Below are 23,545 nucleotides of genomic sequence, written 5' to 3' on the forward strand. Positions count from 1 at the left end.
TGTAAGTTTGGGGGCTAATAGTAGGAGTTTTGTTTTGGACCTATTAAATTTGAGATCTATTTGACATCTAAGTAGAGATATTAAATAGGCAGTTGGATATGAGTTTGGGGTTCAGAGAGAAGCTCTGAGCTAAAAACATAATTTAGGGTATCACTGGCATACAGATAGCTTTTTTTTAGCCATGAGATTGTATGAAATCATCAAAGGTATGAAGACAGACACAGAAGAGGTCCAAGGACTGAGCCATGGGGCTCTCCAATCATAAGAAGTCAGGGAGAACAGAAAGTTATCAGCAAAGGAGGCAGAGAAGGAACAACCAGTGTGGAGGGGAAAAAAACCCCAATATTGTGGTGTCCTGGAAGCCAAGTGAAGAAAGTATATCAATGAGTAAGGCGTAATCAACTGTGTCATATATGGCTACTAGATCAATAAGGAAGATAACTGAGAACTGACCACTGGATTTAGTATTGTAAGGCCATTAGTGATCTTAAACAAGGGACATTCAGGGGTGGGGCGAAAGCACAAATGAAGAAGATTTAAGAGATGAGGAGAACTGGAAACAGCTAGTAAAGATTAAGTCTTTTGAGGACTTTTGCTGCTAAGAGGTGTACAGAATGCAAACTTCTCTTTCTCTTTTAAATTTTGAGATGTTAGAATTCCTTAGGGTGCTCTTTGCTTGGTCATCCTCCTCCTTGATGTATGTAATCTCTCTGGTGGTCATTCTAATACCTTCAAATGACCTAATGTTTCAAGAAGGGTGAAGGAGTCATTAGTTCTAAACATAGCAGATAAGCTAATTAAAGACTAAAAACTATCTCTTGGATTTAGCACCTAATATTTTAGTGGAAATGCATTAGAACAAGTAACTACTGTTCTAATTTCAGTACCTTCCACATGGAAGTGTTTGGGAGAAAGTAGGCTTGGAGTTGGGTTGGAGAGGAGAGTAAGATTAGGAAGCAACTGAACTTGACTAAATGGTGGGTAAATGGCAAGTAGAAATGATAGATTGAAGATGGTCACATAACGCTGTAGAGGTAGAAAAATTAGGATCACTAAGACACAGCATTGCTCACCACCCAGTTCTACAAGGATTAAGTCATTGGCCTGCAGTCGCTGACCAACAGTGCACCCTGAGAGGAATTAAGGATGAAAAGAAGAATGAGGCCTTATGTGCTTTGGACAAGCAGGCCCCATGGACAGTTAGATGTGTATCTCAGGAAGAATTTTAATGGCCCCAGATTCTTGCAGCTTCCCATACATAAGAAAGCACTAAAATCATTAACTTGAGAGATCTGGTCTTTGTGATTAGCAGTAATCATTTACTAAGATGTATGCTCAACTGCACATATTTCCTAGCCAAAAATCACAGATGAACTGGCCTCCCCCTACCTGTTTGGTGTAGTTTTACTCAGAGCAAACTGAGTAGCTATCTCTCATGCTCTAGTCCTCAGCAAGACCCTGAATAAAACTAAAACTCACAATTCTTACGTTGTGTGTCTTTCTTTAAGCTGACAAAGCAGACCAGTGAAAGGCTTTCAAAGTCCAGGATTTGGACTCTGAATCTGTGGGCAATGGGAGCCCCAGGACTTTTAGAGTTCTGTATGTGAGACCAGCACCTGGATGAAATGTAGGTGGGAGAGAGGGGAAGGAATTAATGGTAAAGATACTTTCTAATGAAGCAACAAGACAGAAGCAGATCAGATGGGTGCATAAAGAGACTGTGAGAGTCCCTAAATCGCAGGACCTTATTGCTGAGAAGCTGCTGAGTGGAAAAGAATATACCAGAGACAGACAGGATTAAGTACTAGGGTTTATAGTCAAGGCCTTTTAAGACAGGGTTGGTGGGCTCTGGAGAAGGTAAGTCAATCAAACGAAATCCCTACTCTTCCAATCACACCTGCTCTTTCCATCTCACCTTCACAGAGTCTTGGGGCTGTTAACAAAAAATGGCACTTTTGCATGCTCTCAGCAGAGAACTAAGGGAGGCTTCTCTATTAGTGTTTCCCTGCCCAATTAACCTGAGCCCTCTTTCAACAAAATTCAAGTTCTGAAAAGGAAATAGAATACCAGTTTATGCTGTCAGGAGTGTTATATTTTGAATTCAATTCCAAAGCCAGATTTCTTCCCAGAAGCCACCACATTACAGGCACTAATTGCCCTGTCAGCATTCTTTAATACAAAAATGAAGAACTAAAAGATTGAGCCATGAAAGTAAAATGCTTCCCTCTCCCTATGTGGACCTTCCAACTCAGAATTATGAAGGCATGGCTGTAGGTGGAGAAAGATTAATGTATTTAAAAGGTGTGTTTCTGCTTGTTTTACTAAAGACTATCAAAAGTTAGAGCCTCTTTAAGCCATATATGTCTATATTCATTTAAAGACTGCTCAACAACATGGTCTATGTGTTACACACAAAAGTGTGAGTGCTATTTTTGGTAAATTCAGAGACAACATCCTGTAAAGTCATCTCTTGCACTCAGCCTAGACATTACAGGTTATGAACCATCTTGTTTGATTAGACCTGATTGAGACAATGAAAGCCTAGTGCAGGCTGATTATGTGATAAATGAATGATTAAATCAGCAGGATTCTACCTTTATATAAGCAGGAGGTGTTAACCCTGGCAATGCCTAAATTCATGGATTTTTGAAGTGAAAAAAGATAGTATCAAGTATGCACAACTTTCTATAAGAAGAAAGGGGAAAAAGTCCATCACCCATTTGTAGGGACAGTGGCACTAAGAGTAAGAGACAACGGTACAACAGTGTTGCTCACTCACCTAAGCACTAAACACAAATCCAGGAATGGCCACTTGAGTTGGCAGGTAAGGCCTAACAGAGCCATCTTATTCTTCATTTCCCAATTCTCCTGTTACATGCTAGCTCTTCTCTCAATCTGGTCCCCTGACACGATAGCCTTCTAGATTTCTTATTGGTCTGGAAGGAAGTATGCTACCAACAACCAAACTCAAAGATCTTCAGAAGGCACTGAGAATATTTTTCATTAGAAAAAGGGGACAAGATGACTTGTCCAACCAACCCTGATTGATTTTAAAATCCTCTTGGTTATGAGCAGACCATGCCAAATAGAATATGTGTCCCTGCCAGGGCTTGATTCCATGATTAACTGATTCCTATGTAAGGTGGGAGATGAAATAGTTGTCTGAAGTCCCATGTCAAAGGTTCATGTTTATCATGATCAAGCAAGTTCATTTGCTCTATGGCCTGAACCACTGAGTGTGTCACTTAACAAACAGCTTTAATCCCTCAGCCCTGTAGTGGCGGATTCCTTAAATAGGCCATCCAGCACCACTAGAACTGTGGGAAAAGCTTTAATGAGGTTTGGGTCATGTGCAGAAATAGCTACTGATCATTTAAAGTAAATAAAACCCCATATAGATCTTGAAAAAAGTTTGAGTCAATCATTACTGCTGCTGCATTTTAACTGACAAGTGACCACTGTAGATTTGCAGATGTTTTTAAGAGTCTAAGGAAAAACCTATTCATTACTTACAAAGATAGATCCCTATATCATTTCCACATGAACTGCATTGACTCGATGGCTGAAAGGAGTTTGACTCAGTCTTAGTATTACTCTTTGCCCTCACAGTAAGTTGAAACTCATCTCACTGTCTATCACAACCCTTCAACAAACAGCAGTAGTTTGAGTGGTGTGTGAATAGCTGGTAGCAGTGAAGGATTTTTAGCATCAAATGTATATTCTCATGTGCCTCAGGTAGGCTCAGAACACACTCTATTTCTGCCACCATAGCATCTAGGCCAGTTGTAAAAAGGAGAGACTGCAAATGACAATGTTGAGCAGTTTGTGTCAGGTGCCTCCTTCTATACTAATGCACTTGAATTCCTTACCAGACGACATTAGAAATGTTTTATCATTTGTACTACAACCAACACACAGAAGTCTACTGTTCTGTGCATAAAATTCAGACCTGCTCAGTAAGAGAAAATTTTCCTGTTTTCTAGGTGAGGTTTCTGTACATAGATCTATGAAGCCCTTGGGTATTCTTTTGGAAAAGAAGAAAGTGTTCCTAGATACCAAAAGATTGGGACATGTGTGGAGAAAAAGCAGAATATTACTTGGATTTGGAGGGAAGAGTGTGCAGCTTTTACAGTGTATGATCTCTTTTACTACTGGCATATCTGGTGGAATTGGAGGAGGTACTATTCCCAAGCCAGGCATCATCGGAGTTATTGGTGGAATTCCAGTCATCATTCCAAGAGCAGGATCAAAGTCTAAAAAAGGAGAGGAAAGAGAGAGCAATAAATTACACCAGGCAAGGTCAAGCAGAGGCAGAATGTTACCTTATAAGCTTCAAACCAAAGGTCTTCCTAAGACAGAGGCAAAATATTTAACAAAACATGTTATTAGCATTACCAGGTCTTAAATATCATAATTATGCATTTTTCTATTGGGCTGGGGCTGTTCGTTTTCATTTGACCAGTGCCTATTTGTCTCTACATCTCATTTTGACATCCAAGGCTTTTTGTAATTGTCTACTGATCTTGCCCTCTACAGGTTTCCAACACGCACCCTCTGCTCCATTCAAACAAAGCTTCTTGCTGTCCCTTGTAACACTTCCTGTCTTTGTGCAGTAAAGCATGGTGTTAAGAGCACACAGCTTTGGAGATCAGGCAGACCTGGGTCCCAGTTCTACCATTTGCTTAGAAGGATGAACCTTTTGAACCTCCATTTCCTCATTTGCAAAACAGGATTAACTACCTATTTTTATACGAAGCTGTTAGGAGTAAACAAAATGATGAATGAAATGTGCCTAGCATAATGCATAGCACAAAAATGCTCAACAAATAACTATTCTCATGTTGTTCTCCATGCCTGCCTGCAATCCTTTGAGCCTCCCCAAATTCTCCCCATGCTTCGAGGCCTGGCTTCAAGTCCCACCCTCCCTGAAGAACACTTTCCAGATAATTCTGGTTCATTCTTAACTCTGTGTCTGAAAACTGTTCTACGATTGTTGCCACTGAATTTTATTTTGCATCATCTTTTGTTTCATTCAACGATGCTTCTAGGATATGTGGGGGATCCAAACAAATATTTTTGTGGGGCTTGTCTAAATACACATCTTGATTCATCTTAAAATCACCATCAACACTATTCTGGTAGCCCAACCTCATGTGATACCATGAAACAAATACCATACCAGCCAGCTGGAATGATTTGCTTGCCAGAATATTCTCCTGGAACCAAGACTCTGGGAGAACTCAATAAGCATGAGTTCAGAAGCTTCTTGGGGCATCTAGTTGACTCCACATGTGGGGTAGAGGATTGAAGAGTGCCTCAAAGGGGAGAGAGGGGGTCTGGGGTCCATATAGGTTCAATTTGAGATTGGGGCTCTTTACATAGCTGACACTGCAAGCCTTGGTCAGTCGAGACACTGGAGGGGAATGTAGAAAGTTTTGAGAAAGATGCTTCTTGCCATCAAGACCCACAAAGAACCTCCTCTGGATTTGGGGCACTTGCCCTGATGGCGCTATCTACCTGGCCAGTCCTCAGCACTGGAGGGGGACTTAGAAAATATTGAGACAGTCATTCCAAAGCATGGGACCCCTAAAGTGAGGGCCCATTGCAGGTGCCCCACTTGCTTGGGTCTAAGGGCAGTACACTGTTTACATTTTGTCTCTATATCAAAATGCAAGTTATTTGAAAAAAAAAAAGAAGTGCATTCTATTTCATTTCCCCATCTCTCACCCCTGCCGTCTGTTATAGAATGCATGGTGTACTGCAAAGTATTGTATAAGAACTTCTGATAATGTTGGGGTAGTTGTGATAGCAGTAGCAGGTCCTACTACCCCCAACTTTACCTTGCTCACCACTTAGGCCTGAGGGCAGTGCCTTTAAGCATGTCCTCCAGGTGGCTCTGAATCCCCTGAGTAGCTCTCTAAGATGTGGAAAGAGGAGTATCTAAACAGTGAGAAAAGTCTGCAATTCATACAGAGGCAGAACTTTGGGTATAATGGGCCCAGGAGGAAGGAGTCTTGTAACTGGGCAGATAGGTGGGTGGGTGGTACCTGGGCATCCCCCATTGCAAGCCAGCCCAAGAGAGCTAGGGCATTCCCCATCCTCCCACATGCCTGTCATGCTGAGACTCCAAGACCTTGAATATATTTGGGAAGGAAATATTTTCTTCTAAGAAGAAATTTTATTTTTCTGAAAACAAATTTACTTTTAGCCCCCATATGTTATCTCACCCAACATGCAAATACACATGCATACCTGTGTGCACACATACACACACATTCCCTCCCTTCCTCCCTGTGACTCTTATCTCTCTACTGTTCCCCATATGCTAGTTATATGACCTTGAGGGACGTTTCTTAATATCTGTGTGCCTCCATCTCCTTTTTGGTAAAAGTAGGAATAAATAATGACATTTAGCTCAAAAAATGAAAGGCTAGAACTGATACGAAAACCTCTGGTATGATAGGTGGTGGTCCTGATAGTTTCCCTCCTTCCACTCAAAACATGCATACACACACCAATAAATTCACTGATGCAGGCATTCACTTCCACATCCCACAAACACTTGTGATAGCCTCCTGTATGTGAGGCTCTATGCAGGTGGGGGCAGGGGGCCTAGGTCTTTTTTTCCATCTTGCAGAACTTAAAGCCTCTGACATTCTGTGCTCCTATGCTGTAGAACAGGAACTGTGGTTAAGAATGCTATTTGTGTCTTTGGAAAATTTGATTCCTTGTATATAAGACTTCGGAAAAGTTGTTAGCATTATCTCCCCCATTTACAAACTGTTAATTTTCAGTAGGGAAAGATCAGATTAGATTGTGTGCCAACTAAACAATCCCATCTATTTTCCCCCTCCTACTGAAATGTTTGTCTTCCTTTTATTGTTCTGCCTGCCTCCTCATTGTTATTCATATAGTTCTGTCACTCACAGCTCTACGTTACCACAGATTACAGAAATATCAGTTCATTAAACAAGTTCTGCCACTTCGACTGAGGAAGAAACGCCGGTCTCCATGTACTGTCTACTAATAAATGGAGACAAACAAAAAACAAATACACAAGATAAATTTATCTCCTGACTGATGTACTTACCACTCTGCTGTTTGGTGTGATTACATTAATATTTTATGAAATTCACTTAAAAGCAAGTATATTCATGACATATGGCTAAAGCCAGCATAGATAAACTCCCTTTCTTCCTAATGTTCAATATGCCAATAGTTCATAGGTACACTGCCCAGAAGGGCTTGCTAGAGGGCAGGTTGTACATTGTACATGATATTTCAAGGGCTCCTATCACATTTATTATTTCTTTTGTTTATCTGCAACCATTAAGCACCAAAGTAGACCTGAATTTCCAATACCAACCAAGAAAATAACCATTTGAAATCATAGCTCTCAGACAGTATTTTCAGAATCTGGAAAAAAAAATCAAAGAAATTCAACAATTTAAAATATACTGGGAGTAGACCCGATAAATTCTCTCCCTTTTCCAGACCCTGTTCTGGCTTGAGGAGTACAGCCAAAAAGTGCATAATATTATGTCTTATGTTGGGAATTCAAACTTCTGAATGAGATTTGAAATCATTTTATAAAAGGGTTGTGGAAAAGGCCAAGGTATTCGCCCAAAGTCCTTCCACAATAAATACGCTGTTCTGTTTTGCTTTTACTGTCTCTTCTTCTAACACCCTTCCCCTGCCCCCTTCTTGACTCTTGGCATGGCCATTGGCGGAAGTGTCATAAGATGTTGGTTTTTAGTCCCTCTTCTGATTTATGTACTTTCCAAAGTCCCAGCTTACTGGAAATGCTGCAAATGCTGTGTGTTAGTTGGGCCAGCTTGCTCCTCCAAGTTGCAGCTCTATTAACATGATTTCAAGTAATGTTTCAGTATAGCCTTAAGCTTTCCTGCTGCCTAGCAACTTGCACTTAACTCAGCCTAGGGTAGTTATGTAGCAATATTATCATCCTTCATTCTCTGTGCACATCTGAGCCATGAAGCTACAACTGAGGCAAATGTCATGTCTGTGCTGCCACCCAGTCATCCTTATGTCTATCCATTTATACGTCCTTCAATATTTTGATGCCAGGCCCTCTGCAGGTGTGGGTTGAGGGAATGAGTAACACAGAATCATTAACCTCATAGTTTAGTTTGGAAACAGCCATGCTGTTAAATAACTACAATGCTTTATTATCAATTATCACTTTGTTTATTGGGTGCTTACAATGTGCTAGGAGCTATGCTAAACATTTTATATAATCTCATTCCAAAAGACCTGTGGTCTAGGTACTGTTATTATCCTTCATTTTATAAATAAAGAAACTGGGGCTCAGAAAGGTTTAGTTACTTGCCCAAGGTTACACAGCCAGTAAGAGACAAGACCTAGGATTCAAATCCAGGTTGGTATAACTCTAATGTTCTTAACTATAGCACTGCCTCTCAATGTAGTATGACAATTGTTTTAATCAGTTAATTTAATTACAGGTATAAGGTGAAGCAAGTATGCTGAAAAGCATGGCAGATGAACAACAAAATACTTTTACATAATTCTATTTTCCAAGTGTGGTGGATTAAAGGTGGATATAAATTCTTTGATTCCCCTCCTATCTGTGGTGAAGTCTATGCCCCACCCCCTTAAGGATCTGAATGGGCTCTAGAACTACTTTGACCAATAAAATATGGAAAGAAGGGATGTTGTATCCATTTTCTTGCCCAAGCCTTAAGAGAGATAAAATTTCCATTTGTCTCTGGAAACACTTGCTATGAGAGCTTCAGTCACAATGTAACATGTCTGACTACCATTCTAGAGAGATGACGTGCAGAGGGCCTTAGTGTAAATGGGAAGGGAGGAGTCCAGCTGAGCCCAGTGTTTTATCTGTCCCTGCCAAGGTGCAATGCATATGAATGAAGTTGTCTTGGAACCTCCAGACTAGCCCACCACAGCTGAGGCATCCCAGTTGATACCATATGCAACAGGATTGCCCATTTAAGTCCTGCCTCAAATTCTTCATCCAGAAAAATCTTACAATGTAATAAAGTGATTGTGTTTTAAGTCACTAAATTATAACGTGTTGGTCATGCAGCAATAGGTAAGCAGAATATGCAGCATGCCTGAGGAGTGGGGTGTGACTGGTTAGTAGAGTTAGCTGTTTTCAAATAATGAAAATAGAAAGTACACCAAGCACCCACCTAGATTGACATTATTTTTCTGATTATTGAAATGGTGCTTTGGGACCCAGCAGGGCCCCAGAGCCACTGCCTTCAGCAATTGTTGTCGCTGTACTATTGCTGTGAGGGAGGGCCAGTTGGGACAATGCCAGATGATGGACATTCTACCAGATGTACTAGGACTACAGATACCTACAAAACACTAGAAACTTTAGAGGTTGCCCATCTTTGATCCATGACAAAGACACCACATGTGCCAATTTTATGGTTCACTCCTTCATATTTTCTGACAGGCCAGATCACAATGGCTTCTTTCTGTACCTCTACTTTTGCAGCAGAGAAGGAGGATGGTGTCCATAATACTACTGTCCGTTAACTGAGTGTATATGAATTTCCAAGTTTTATACACATCATCTCATTTAAACTTCACAACAATCCTAAGGAATGGACAATATTATTATTCCCTATTTTACAGATGATGAAATTGAAGCTTATAAAGATAATACAGTAAGGCCAAACAGTAGGTGGCTTTTACTAGCTATACTCTCAATCATTAGTTTCCTCTGTTTCTCACAAATTCCATGGGTCCACAGGAAAAAAAAAAGATGCTTCTTGTCAGATTAAGCTCTGTATCTACCTACTTAACCTGTAGTGGCCTTCAAATGTTTCTACCCAAGAGGCTACCTTAGGTTTGCTTATCTCTACACCTAGAATTGCCAGTTGAGATATTCAATGTATATATTGTCACAGAGTTAGATAATTTAGAGGCCTCTGTTTTAAATCTAATGTCTCAACTTTAACCCACAGGAGAAGTTGGAATTGTGGCAATGTGTGAACTGGAGGTAGGCCTATTTAGGAGTTACATGTTTACTATCCTGCTTGCCTTTTCAGAACCAGACCCTGGTTGCGGCTGTTTGGAGGCCCCTTCATACCCTCAGAAAGGCTCTGCCTACACTTAGTGACTTCTCCTCATCCAAGTCGCCCCCAAGTCCATTAAAGGCATTTCCTATTTTTTAGGTATTCCAGAGACCCTTTGAGCACCAGGAGGTAGTTTGTACTCACAGCAAAATCACTGAAATGCAACTATAGATTAGTCCAAAATAAGTGTTCCAAATAGGATCTAATTATATATGCATAATTAAGCTTTTTATAGAAAATTATGATTCAAGTTCAGGTATATTATTGTTATTTCTTTAGAGTTCCTACAAAATTCATTGGAAAATTAAGAATTATGCTTGGGCATTGAGAAATTTTAACTCACTACAGTCCTGACTATTTCCTCTCTATGCAGATCCTTGAAAAGACTTCAGGTAGCCAACTTGAAGAGGGAACACAGATGATCTTGAACTTACAACAAGCCCTCTTGGAAACAGAATATAAGTTTTTAAGTTTTTGCATGATGACTCTCAAAACCTAACAATATCTGTTCTGCTTCTCCAGAAGATCATCAACACCCTTATTTCAGGCCAGTTGGAAAGTTGAGGCAGAGCCTGGTTCATGTACAAACGAGGCAGCAAGCTGGGCTTGGGTGGGTTATGTGGCATAATTTCAGTTCATAAAGACTTTCCCTATAAATCTCAACCCTGATCCCAAATTTCAACCAGTGAAGCTTTGTTTCTTTAGTATAAGTTTTTGCAAATATCTATTTTTCTAGGCCACCTTCCCCATAGTCCTCCCTTTGTGTTTTTGCCTCTTTAGAACATTTGACAGATTCAGGGTCATGCCCTTGACTCTCATCTAGGGATGCTGTGAACACCTCTGAAAGGGTATTAGTGAGGACATTTCACACTACATTTTTGGCTCCTAGATTTCTGGACTTTAGAGATGAATAAAATAAAATTATATATATATATATATTTAAGATCGCCAACCTCTTAATTTGCTGAGAAAAGACATGGGAAAAAAATAACAAAAGTTGTCCAGGTAACATACACATAATTCATAAAAGACAGAACATTTTAAAACCAAAAATATAGAAAATCTATAATCTCTGCATGAAGAGCAGTCCATTCAATTGAGCAAATTTAGCTTCATGAAAAATTCACTATATTCTTAGTTTTTACATTTTGCAGTAGACTAGGAAAAGCAGTATCAACTGGTCCTGGGCTACACTTAGTGTACACCCCTATATATGAAGATCCCTGTGAAAAAATTCTTTCACAACTAAAGTGTCAAACACATACACACACAAGTGTTAAGGGCCATGAAATTTTTGACTTTTCTTGAGGATTGGTATATTTTCTCTTTGGGGAAAATGCAAATTATATAACTGATCAGGTTTCCTTTTTTGTTTTGGCTACCTGGTCACAGGTGCAGTTCAGCTTTAGAAACTGGGTGGGATCCTATGAACTATACATCTGAATTCTAATTAACTGCCCTACCTGGTCTTCACCTTCTATTCTCATTTATATTTTGATGATGGTTTATTTCACTTGTAACTTTCCTCTTTTACTGTAATCTTTTTTATAAGCTGCCTCAAAAACTTTGTGGAATAGGGTAATAGAGTCCACCTCAATATTTAACCATGTTCCCATACTGTATAGTCTTGTATACCTTCCAGTTTGGGGGTCATTGGTGTACCATTTCCTTTGCCTGGACTGTTCTTAGTTCCCTTTTTTTCACCTGATGCCTTCCTATATATCTCTGGACACTGAGTTCAAATGTTGCCACTTCTGTGAGCCTTCCCTGATCACCACTACCTACCTAACACCAGCCATCACATCCTGGCTAAAACAATACTTTTCTACATGTATCAACTATGAAACTTGCTACATTGTAGTGTAGTGGTATGGACTTTGCTGCCTCTACTACTGGACTCTGAACTTGAAGGCAAGGATTGAGCCATGCCCATCTGTGACCCCCTCGACCTAGCTCAATATATTTTTAATGGATGGATGGGTGAATAAAAGCACAAATGAAAAAAATGTTTTGGAAGTCCTTGAGCTGTTGAGGGTCAAGAGGCACCTCATAAATGAGAACAGGTTTTATCAGGGAGAAAATATGAATATGAGGATTATAAAAGTACTGGAGTCACTATGAGGGCAGGAATCTTTGTCTTTTTTTTTTTTGAATGATTTATCCCCAGGGCTTCTGACAGTACCTTGAGTACAGCAGGCCTCAGTAAATGTCTCTTGTATGAATAAATGAACCATCTCACTCTACCACAGTCTTCAGAATAGTTTCCATGGGGAGTCTTGAAAATGCCATCACTTGGTAGTATTCAAGCTTGTTTTGGAAAGACATTAGTTCTGTTTGCTATAGTATTTTGTATATTATTGGCTCTTGGTGAAATCTTTACCATGATGATGAACAGTGCTCTTCCCTCTCAGAATCTCAACTTTGTCTGCCACTGAAGGCATATTCTATTTGTGGAAGATGTTAAAATAATAGAAACCCAAGCCTGGGCCTCCTTGAGGAGCTTGCAAAACAGTGGCCTGTCATGGTCACACATCTTCAATCTTTCTTTCTGTTCTCATCAGAGCTGGCCTGCTGGGTCCAGTGAGAACTGCTTCCTTAAGAATGACAATACTCATAGATGGGCAGGGTCTTTTTCTGGGAATAAGGTCCATGAGTCTGTATTTTCTAACATCTCTCATTATGGAGGAGGCATAGACAATACAGTGGAGACACTATAATGAAGAACATTTCTCCTTCTTTGGGACTTCACAGGCTCCACATCTGTATGCTAATGATATTTTAATTGAGGGGAAAATAAAGGGAGCAGCATGCAGTATTCAGCAAGTATCCCTTATTCAGTCCATTCTTGGATTCATCTGGGATGACAGGCAGAACAACTCTCCTTAAAAAGGCAGCCTGACTCTTTTTTGGTGCCTCCCTTCATGTGAAAACTAACATTAGTCTTATTTGATCGGCTTGGAAAAGCAAATACTCTTGCAGGAAAGACAGCTGCCAGCCAGAGGGGACCCCCTAATCTGCCATCATTGTGGATTAACTTTATTGAACAGCAGTTGTACAAAAAAATACTATGATAGATAAAAGGGAGCTCCACACCAAACCCCAGAGATGGCCTGTCTCTGCTCCTCACTTGATGAATATAATAAGTCAGACATTGCCCTGATGACAACTATGTGTCCAAGAGACTCAGTATCCATGACAGTATGGATTTGAGCTCTCTGGGGGAAGTCAAGAAACCGTATGTATTATTTGTTTTTCATCAACGCCAAAAGCCTTTTCTGTTGTCACAGATAGGCCAGATGAGACCGGACAAAGAAAAGTCTGCTGGCTCAGTAGGAAACCTCCTAAGGGGCAGAAAAGTAGCTGAATTACTAAGCCATCAATGGGTGACCTCAGGGAACAGTTCTATGTGGCTCATTTGCGGCCTTTTCCATTTTAAGGAATTTGGGGCAGTAGGAAGAGGACTAGGGGGATGTTTTATCCCATTCATTTAAAACATTACATAAAAGAGTGGCACCCTGTTCCCCAGACTTTAGCAAGAAGAAGGGTAGGCAGCATTGGAGTGTGGTGTCAACTTTCTATTTCTGTGGACTCCCCACCAGATTCACAGGGAGCGGTCATTAGTACTGTCAGACACATACTATTCTCTTCACCTGCCATTGTCCAGTACTTCTCCGGGGAAAAATTCACCCCTGCATTCATTATACTTCACTGTTGTTAAGAATAGAAATAAGCCATAATTTAACTTTTTATGAGCCATATATCAGATGTGAACTTGAAATAATAGTTTTAATCATAGCTGAGTTCATTGACTCACTGTGAGTCAGACATCATTCTAAGACTTTACATGTATTAACTCATTAATCCTTATAACAACCCTATGCCATAGGTGCTATTATTATCTCTGTTTTTACAAATGAAGAAATTGAGGCATAGAGAGGTTAAGTTACCTGCTAAAGGTTACACAGCTACTTAATGGCAGGGCAGGGATTTATTTGAACTTAGGCAGTCTATATTCAGAACCCATGTTCTAATTTTGATGATGAAACTGCCTTCCCAAAATAATACGGAGAGGAGAAAAATCAGTTCACATATAACTGAAGTAGTTTTACACATAGCTTTACAAAGTATGTCTCAGCCTAGTGCTACTGCCTCATATACTTTTAAGACAACAAGGGCACTGCTAAACTAAATATCGGTACTTCTAAGACCAGGTTTCCAAAAAGTCAAGTAACTTTCCCTGGAGCATAACTCAATGATCACTGAATCACAAGGTTGAAGGGGACCCTGAGAAGCCATTTCTTCATAGTCCTTAAGAAAACAAGAGGGAGGAAAAGGGATTAGAAGCAGAAATTAAAATCACTCTTGAGTGTTCTAATGTGATGAACACTCATTAGAGCTGACAGTGGCTGCACAGCACCCAAGTACTTTCAATTTAAGTGGGAGCTTAGCAGCTATTTGAAAGAAGTATGTTAGTATTTCCTTCATCTTAAAGAACATGTAGTATGACTAACAGCAATAATAATGATGCCAGTTAACCTTTATTGAGTGCTTATTATATACCAAGCATTGTGCTAAGTATATTATTTAACCTTCATAGCAATCTTATGAGGTACATACTATAACTACCCCATTTTACAGATGAGAAAACTAAGGTACAAATAGGTCAAGTAACTTGCTCAAGGTCACATAGCTAGCAAGTGGCAGGGCCAGGATTCAACCCAAGCAGCTTGTCTTTGAGGCCTGTGTTATTAAATACTAAGAAAGGTACTGTCTCTGCAGAAATAGCCCCCTCAGCTACTGTTAAGAGAACCTACCTCAATTTTCTAGACCTAATATTGACCTCAACACAAGCTTTAGAGCTGTAATGATAACTTGGATGAATTTTTTACTCTCAATACTAGGCCTTTTTTGCTCCGTATTATAGATGGGTGACTAAGCACTGAAGATTACTTTGTGAGCATAGATTTATATTTAGATGTGGTAATTTACAAATAATCTGATGTAAGCTAATATTTAGTTCCCTTGGTATTAGAGCAGATTTGGCCTCAAGATTTTTCCTGGGACACACAGTTCAGACTTCCATAAACTGGTAATATTTAAGCCAAATCAGATAATCTAGTCACTTTTGACTATAAGAGATTGTGATTAAGGACCACCCCATATGGAACTATAAAATAATACATAAGATTTTAGTTTAAATTCTATTATAATGAAATAATGAAGAAAAACTAAATATAAACTGCTTTGGAAATATTTATGAGAAATAATAATTATTTTTAAAGTATTTTAACAGCCAACATTTTTGAGCATGCACTATGTGCCAGGCATTGTGCTAAGCACAATTTAATTCTTACAATAACCCTAAGGGTTAGGTACTAGTAGTCTGATTTTATGAATGAGGAAATTGAGTCTCAAAGAAGATATGTAACTACCCAAGGTGAAGTAGTAAAAGAAACAGGCTTGAAAGTCAGGCAGACTGACTCCAGAGTCTGAATTCTTAGCCACTATGCAATACTGGCTCCTGTCATAACACCTGCTGGTCCCAGATTGGCACCACTAGTCATTTCAAACCTAAGGAGATACAAGGTCCAATCATTCTAGCCTTCAGAGAATTCTTGGTTGTTCATTTCAATCATAGTCGGTCTATTGAAGTAGGATGTAGCTAGTTGACTATAGTCTATGGTATGAATTCTAGTTTGGTGGGACAGTTCTTTGCCTCTGCCACGTATAGAACATCTAAGCTCTTTTTTCCTCCACCCATTTCTCATTTACATATTTTTTCTTTGTTTGGCTTTTTTATGCTTGTTCCCTAGCTTCAATGTAATAACATTTCTTAATTTATTATTAAGATTATTAAGTATTGTTGTTACCTAGTCTACTTCACCCAAATTATAACCTACAAGGATTCAAAATCTGGGCTGGAACTGTGAAATTATCTTGGGGGTTTTTGGGGGTAACTAACTATATAAACAAATGGCACAACAAAGTGGCGTCATTCTCAACTTTAATGTGTTTCTCAACCTTAACTTGCTTATGAATCACCTGGGGATCATGTTAAAATGCAGCTTCTGATTCAGTAGGTCTGGGCTGTGGCCTGAGACTCTGGGATTCTTAACAGCTCCCAGGTTATGCAGACCACACTTTAAGTAGCGAGGTCGTAGGTTGGCCTGGTCCTGTCATGCTTTTAAGGTGGATCACAGTAAGTGAATCTGGGGAGATTAATGTTTAGGATGTTTTAAAAAGCACCCTAGGCTTCCTGATACGTCAATTCCCTAATGTCTCCATAAACCCATTTAATGGTTAATGGCTCTGACAGTCCAGGAAGCTTTTTTGTGTCTAAACTAAGCCCTTCAGATGATATGGCATTTTCCTTCTGGTTTTATCCTTAGTGGAAATGGAGTTAGTACACCATGCCCATTCTCTTACAGGTTACTTTGTTTAAAAAATATGAACAGTTATTCAACATCAACAATAGTCTTTGGGATGTTCCCCACTATCTGCTATCCTTCCCTTTATGAACCTAAGATTTTTGGGCTATCTAAGTCAGTTCCTAGCTCTGTGTTTATTTGCCTCCTCTAAGAAATCTCTAAAATTAGACAAACTTTGTAATTACTTGCCAAATCCTGTTGTATTTTTATTTCAATGAGCTATTTAAATGTTCAGTGACCATATCCTGCATCAGATATACCCCTAGCTTGCCCATAGTGCAATAGGCAGTATACTAGTAACTACTGGCCACCCAGCCTGTAAAGCTCAGATTACAAAAATGAACACTCTAGGCAGAATCTGGTAAATGTCAACTTCAAAATAAGTTGTGTCATACTGTTATATTTATGTCCACATGGTCAATAAAAAGAAACACTTGTGAGGTGATTAAAAATAGCATACCAGGTAAAATTGGTTGTCCAGCAATTCCCAGCGGTGCCATTCCAAGATTATTCATTGCCGTGGCCCATGCAGTTGGATCAGACATAGGTAGCGTCATTGCAGTGGAATCCACATTCAGAGTTCTACTATTATCAGCTAAAAAGAAATGACAAGCAAAATAATTTGTTGCATTTAGGTTTCAGTATCTAGTTTACTTACCAATGTAAACTCTGGCAAACTCTTTACAGAAATGGACTGATGGACAAGTGATGGATAAGGTCTTAACTCCAGCCCTTTACAAGGGTTGAAACAGTACAGCTTGAACTGTCAGGAAGTCATAGAATTTGAAAGCAATTTACCAGATGGCATTTTAGTGTTTCTTTCTCTCTTTCTCTCCTCCTCTATCCCTCTCCCCTCACTCTTCCCTTCCTTCCCTTCTTCCTTCTTTCCTTCCTTCATTTTTGTTTCTAAAGTCATGAAGATTTTAATTTTTTAGAGCAGTTTTAGGTTTACAACAAAATTGAGGGGAAAGTACAGAGAGTTCACACATACCTCCTACCCCTACACATGCATAGCCTCTCCTATTATCAAAATCCCCCACCAGAGTGCTACATTTGTTGCAACTGATGAACCTACATTGACACATCCTAATCATCCAAAAGCCACAGTTTACATTAGGTTTCACTCTGGTGTTTTACATTCTACAGGTTTTGAAAAATGCATAATAACATATATCCATCACTATACTATCATAAAGAGTATTTCCAATGCCCTAAAAATCCTTTGTTCTCTGCTTATTCCTACTTCCCCACCTCCCCTAACTGCAGCTACCACTGATCTTTTTACTCTCTTCATAGTTTTGCCTTTTCTAGAATGTCATATAGTTAGAATCGCACAGTATGTAGCCTTTTCAGATTGGCTCCCTTCACTTAGGAATATGCATTTAAGTTTCCTCCATGTCTTTTTGTGGCTCCAGAGCTCATTTCATTTTTCCCCTGAATAATATTCCATTGTCTGGATATACCACAGTTTATTATCTTTTCACTGAAGGACATGGTGATTACTTCCAAATTCTGGCAATTATGAATAAAACTGCTATAAACAATTGTGTGTACATTTTTGTGTCAACATAAGTTTTCAACTCCTTTGTGTAAATACCAAGCAACACAATCACTGGATTTTATGGTTAGAGCGTATTTAGTTTTGTAAGAAACCTCCAACCTGTCTTCCAAAGTGGCTGTACCATTTTGCATTCCTACCACCAATAAATGACAGTTCCTATTGATTCACATCCTTATCAGTATTTAGTGTTGTCAGTGTTCTGGATTTTGCCATTCTAATAGGTGTGTAGTGGTATTTCATTGTTTTAATTTGCATTGCCCTGATGACATATGATGTGGAATATCTTTTCAAATGCTTATTTACCATCCATATATCTTCTTTGGTGAGGTGTCTACTAGTCATTGGCCCATTTTTAAAATCAGGTTGTTTGTTTTCTTATTGTTGAGTTTTAAGAGTTCTTTGTATATTTTAGATAACAGTCCTTTATCATATGTGTATTTTGTAAATATTTTCTTCAAGATTGTGGCTTGTCTTCTCATTCTCTTGACATTGTCTCTCGCAAGTTTTAAATTTTAATGAAGCCCAGCTTATCAATAATTTCTTTCATGGATCATGACTTTGGTGTTATATTTAAAAAAATCATTGCCATATTCAAAGTCATCCGGGTTTTCTCTTATGTTGTTTTCTAGGAGTTTTATAGTTTTGCATTTCACATTTAGGCCTATGATCCATTTTGAGTTAGTTTTTGTGATAGATATAAGATCTGTGTCTAGATTCATTTTTTTTTTTTGCATATGGTTGTCCAGTTGTCCTGGCACATTTGTTGAAGAGACTATCTTTGCTCCATTGTATTGCATTTGCTCCTTTGTCAAAAATCAGTTGACTTTATTTATGAGGATCTACCTCTGGGCTCTCTATTCTGTTCCATTGAACTATTTGTCTATTTTTTCATCAATACCACCCTGTCTTGATTACTGTAGGTTTACAGTAAGTCTTGAAGTTGGGTAGTGTCAGTCTTCCAACTTTATTTTTCTCCTTCCAATATTATGTTGGCTATTTTGGGTCTTTTGCTTCTCCACATAAACTTTAGAGTCAGTTTTTTAGATATCCAGAAAATAACTTGCTTAGGTTTTGATTGAAATTGCATTGAATCAGGTTGGGAAGAACTGACATCCTGACAATACCGTGTCTTCCTATCCATTAACATGAAACATCTCTCCATTTATTTTAGTTCTTCTTTGACTTTCTTCATCAGAATTTTGTAGTTTTCCAAGTTTTCTTTTTTCAAGTGTACATACCACAGGAGCTTGGGATGATTAAGAGGTTACCCATTCTTCTCATAGTCTAGTTGCATATAATTACTTTAGCAGCTTCCATACATCTACTCATACATGCAAACCAAGAAAAAACATCCATGGGTTTCCACAGTAGCAATGAAAAGGAACAATTATATTCCTGATGTAACTTCGTATCTTTGAGGCAGTACTACTGAGCTGGACACATAATAAACACAAATCAATTTGGCCAACTGAGTATTCTGAGGGTTAGGAGGATACCAGAGTACAAGCAGATAGGAGACATAGCCCCTGCCTTCAAAGGTTATACAATCTAATTGAAGAGACCAATGATGCTGGTGATGATTATTACTATTATCATTACTCTAACCACCTCCATCCATTACTACCCCTATTTATTGAATATTTGCCATATGCTAGGTAAAGCTCTTGGCATGCATTATTTTCATTTAACTTACACAACAACCCTATGAGATGGGGGATCTTTATATCTCCATTTAACAGATGAGGGGATTTGAAGGGTTATATATATAGTCCAAGGTCACACAAGATGTGTACTTCTAGCCACCATGATTTAGTATCTCCTAATTAAACAGTTAGGAAACAATTAAAGAGTCAAATGTTATAGACTAGAAATGTTACGGAAGTTTAAGGAATGAAGAGCTACTGTGGTTTGAGTAGGTGGGAAAGGCTTTGTGGAGAAGATAGGATTTGAAAGAATGGTCCAGATTTCTATAGAATATCTTGAGTTATGGGTGGTTATTAGATAGGTGAAGAAGAGGGGGTAAGGCATTCCAGAGCAGGGATGACATAAGCAAAGACTTGGAAGTGGGATATATATATATATATATATATATATATATATATATATATATATATATATATTGCACAGTTGGGAGAGATATAGCCGTAAATCATCTGAGCACAAAACATCTTTTATTTTGGGAAGTTTTTCTCTGATTACCAATATCCATACAAAAAAAAAAAAACAACCAACTTTCCATTGCTTTCCTACTACCTCCCAGTATGCACTCCTACCAGTTACACCCCGAAGGCAACTCTATTCTAATAGTAGCTTGCTAATGTCCGTCCATCACATCCTTCCAACCTGGCAGTATGAGGGATGATCCTTGGCTGGGTTATTTATACAAGAGCTATTTTGTGGTCACTGACTGGTCATTATAAGCAAATATAAATGTCCAAAAAATTATTTCTTAAATACTAGTTTTTATTATTCCCCTATACTGCCTATGCTTCCTCTCCATAAACCATCCCCTCAACAGAGTGATTGGTGGCCCTAAGCATTTCTTACTGCAATCAGAAGTCACATTTCCAAACTGGTGATTTCTCCATCCGTAGGAGCTCTAGTCCTTACACCCAGTTTTCAGTGCTTTCCTTGTAGGCATATAAGAAGTCTAGAAATAGCCTCTTTGTAAATATTATCAAGAAAACAAACACAGGGCAGTAAATATCCATTGGTCAAGAGTTTATATAGTGATCATTAGGTTCATCCTGACTTCCAGCCCCAACTAGGGGAGACAAACTTTTAGAGAATGTTGTAGCTGGAAGGGACCTTTAGACATTACTGAGTTTGCACTCTGATTTTTTTTCTGCTGGCTAGAGAGTGACTTCCAGTGGAAACAGGTAGTTTTTAAGAAGAATTGGGCCCCCATGTCAAAAATAATTTTTGTAACAGTGTGGCTACTCATTGGCTCTGCAGGCCTGGGAAATAGGAGAAAATCAGGAATTATTCTCAATAAAGAGTTCTGAGATCAAAGAATTTACAATGTACCAACGAGCCACACTCTGGACTAATTTGGTGGGTGTGAGTAGAGAATTATCTAAATTATTAGTTTTTTTTTAAAGGACAGCATAGTATCACTATTTTCAAACTACATATTAATTCATAGTGCCTGTTAAAATGTTAGCAACTACAGTTCCTGCTAGGCTTGTTTACATGAATAGATAGGGAACATGTGTAATTTAACAGCATTATTTTGCTATAATGAACTTGATTCTTAAATCCTTAAGGAGTTCTGCTTTAAATGTCCTTCTCACCTCCCTCCCCTTCCTCAACACTCATCTCCACCTGTCAAATCCTACACATTTTTCAAAGGTGGTCTCAAATGCCACCTTGTCTCTGAAGCCACCTCACTGGAATGAATTACTCCTTTCTATGTGTTCTCATAGTATTTTATCTAGAATTTGATTTTCCCATGTTTGCTTATTCTCTCACTTCTCCCCAAACATTTTATTGTATCTTACTATGTACTAGGTTCTGTGCTAGGGACTAGGAATACAGAGATGAACAAAACTCATTTACTGCTCTGGAAGAACTCCATATACAATGAGAGGCATGACACATAAACAATCAAACACAAATCACTGTAGTAAGTATTGTATCAAAAACTAAAAGTCAAGTGCTACAGGATACAGAAGGGGTAATGAAATATGCTGGAATGGGTTTGCAGATATGTGTTTGGGGTTGGGGGTTGGAGGAGATGAAGAATAGCCAGGGAAGTCTTCAGTGGCAAAGAATTATTTGAAATGAGTCCTTAAGGAGGGGTAGGATTTTCCTCTAGTTAGTGAATGGAGGAGTAGGGTTGAAGAGCATTCCAGGAAGGAAGAACAACTGAACATTTACCATTGACTGCCTTGAATTATAGCTACTGGATACATGTCTCTCTTCTGCTAGCCTGCATGCTCCTTTAGGTCAGGGACTGGGTTTGGGGCATCTTTGTCCCCCCATTTCTTAGTTTAGTGTCTGGTATGAAGTAGGTATTCAAAAAATATTGGAGTGAATGAAGGAAATCAACTTACACTGATTTGGGGCACAATAATCAATCCATGCAATGACACAGAGTGATTATTTGTATATCTTTTCAGAATGATAAATTGTCTTAAAAGGGATGACATAATTTCTAAACTTATTCTCTCTCCAGGACAACTTGATTTACATGTAGGGATTTACTTAGTGTTACAACCAGGGATAGATGGACCCAACTAATAATTCAGTTTGATCTTATTAGTTATAATCTTTTTCCCATATAGACACAGTCATACATATAAGTAAGCTTGTAAATTTTTACTTTCAAAGAGAAATCCCAGATGATCATCTCTGGCAGCAATCTGGATTTAAAGTCTGCACTAACAAAACATGCTGTGCTAAACATCTGTTACGAATCATCACTTAACGTGGAAAAGTTAAGTCTTGGATTCAGTTTCCAGACTAAAAATGGACATCCAGCAATTTCTTTAAGTGTTTTATAAAAGTAGTCCCACGTCACTAAAGGAAGAGATTGCTCATTTTCCCATGAGTCCTACGCTCACTGGCAGCAGGAAAGAATATTCAGAAGGCAAGTGCCTGTGGTTGTCAAATGCTCTTCAAAATACCTCACCCAAGTCTGTAGGACACCAAGTGTCCTGCTATGCTGGTTTTCTTGTTCTGCTTGTGTGGCAACTCCTCAAGAGAACACAAGTTGTAGAGTGGTAGTAAATGAGTACCCTCTGGGTAAGCTGATTGAAGATATGGCACTAGGAACAAGTGATCATTAGCACCAAAAGAATAAAAGATTGAGAAGTGAACATCCACTTTAACCTGGCACCACCCCATAACTATCAAATCACTACTGCCATCTGTTTGTTTATCTTTGCATTGTTTATGCTTCACTGATTAAGTCATCAATTACTCTCAGTGATCTGATCTTGAGGACAACACACACACACACACATTCTGTGATACACCCCATCCTATAGTGGAGTTAACTATTTCAAATGTTTCCTTTATTTCCTTTGAAGTAAGTTCATTACGTTGGTGCCATCTTGCCAAATATATTTTGTTAAGACATAAGCTCTTCTTCTCTGATGATTTATTATCTTCTAATTCTCTGTTTTGTTCTCTGTTTTATATCCATTGTTTTGTATGCTTGCTAGATGTTACACAGCATTGTACAAAGTTGAGGAAAGGATTTTATCAACAAACATCTATTGAAAGTCTCCTAAGAGTAGAAAATAACCTTGTCTAGTGATTAAGAGCATGGGTTTGGTAATCAGATGGCTTTGGACCAGAGTTTAGCTCTACTACTTAGTGACTGTAACGTGCTCATTCTCATTCTCTTTCTCTCTTTACTTTTTGCCAGTCTGCCTTCCAGCCTTCCTTTCATATTTACTGTATGTTCATTGAACATTTTCTATGTGTTAAGCATCACTCTAGATGCTGAAGACATTCTGGTGAGTCAA

General features: G+C 38.7%; 1 protein-coding gene across 21 annotated transcripts in view; it reads right to left on the minus strand.

Annotated features, from left to right (window-relative positions):
• The window catches only part of ENOX2 (ecto-NOX disulfide-thiol exchanger 2), a 247,837-nt gene that overhangs the window by 52,493 nt on the left and 171,799 nt on the right, over nucleotides 1-23,545 (minus strand). For all 21 annotated transcript variants that reach the window (XM_074359851.1, XM_074359845.1, XM_074359849.1 and 18 more), the window contains 2 exons: nucleotides 16,971-17,105; nucleotides 4,098-4,253 (listed from right to left, as the gene is read on the minus strand). In XM_074359851.1, the coding sequence (XP_074215952.1) occupies nucleotides 4,098-4,253; nucleotides 16,971-17,067 (253 nt within the window). In that variant the 5' untranslated portion in view covers nucleotides 17,068-17,105. The remainder of the gene's footprint in view (nucleotides 1-4,097; nucleotides 4,254-16,970; nucleotides 17,106-23,545) is intronic.

The sequence above is a fragment of the Camelus bactrianus genome, chromosome X, assembly GCF_048773025.1.
Source record: "Camelus bactrianus isolate YW-2024 breed Bactrian camel chromosome X, ASM4877302v1, whole genome shotgun sequence".
Taxonomy (NCBI): domain Eukaryota; kingdom Metazoa; phylum Chordata; class Mammalia; order Artiodactyla; family Camelidae; genus Camelus; species Camelus bactrianus.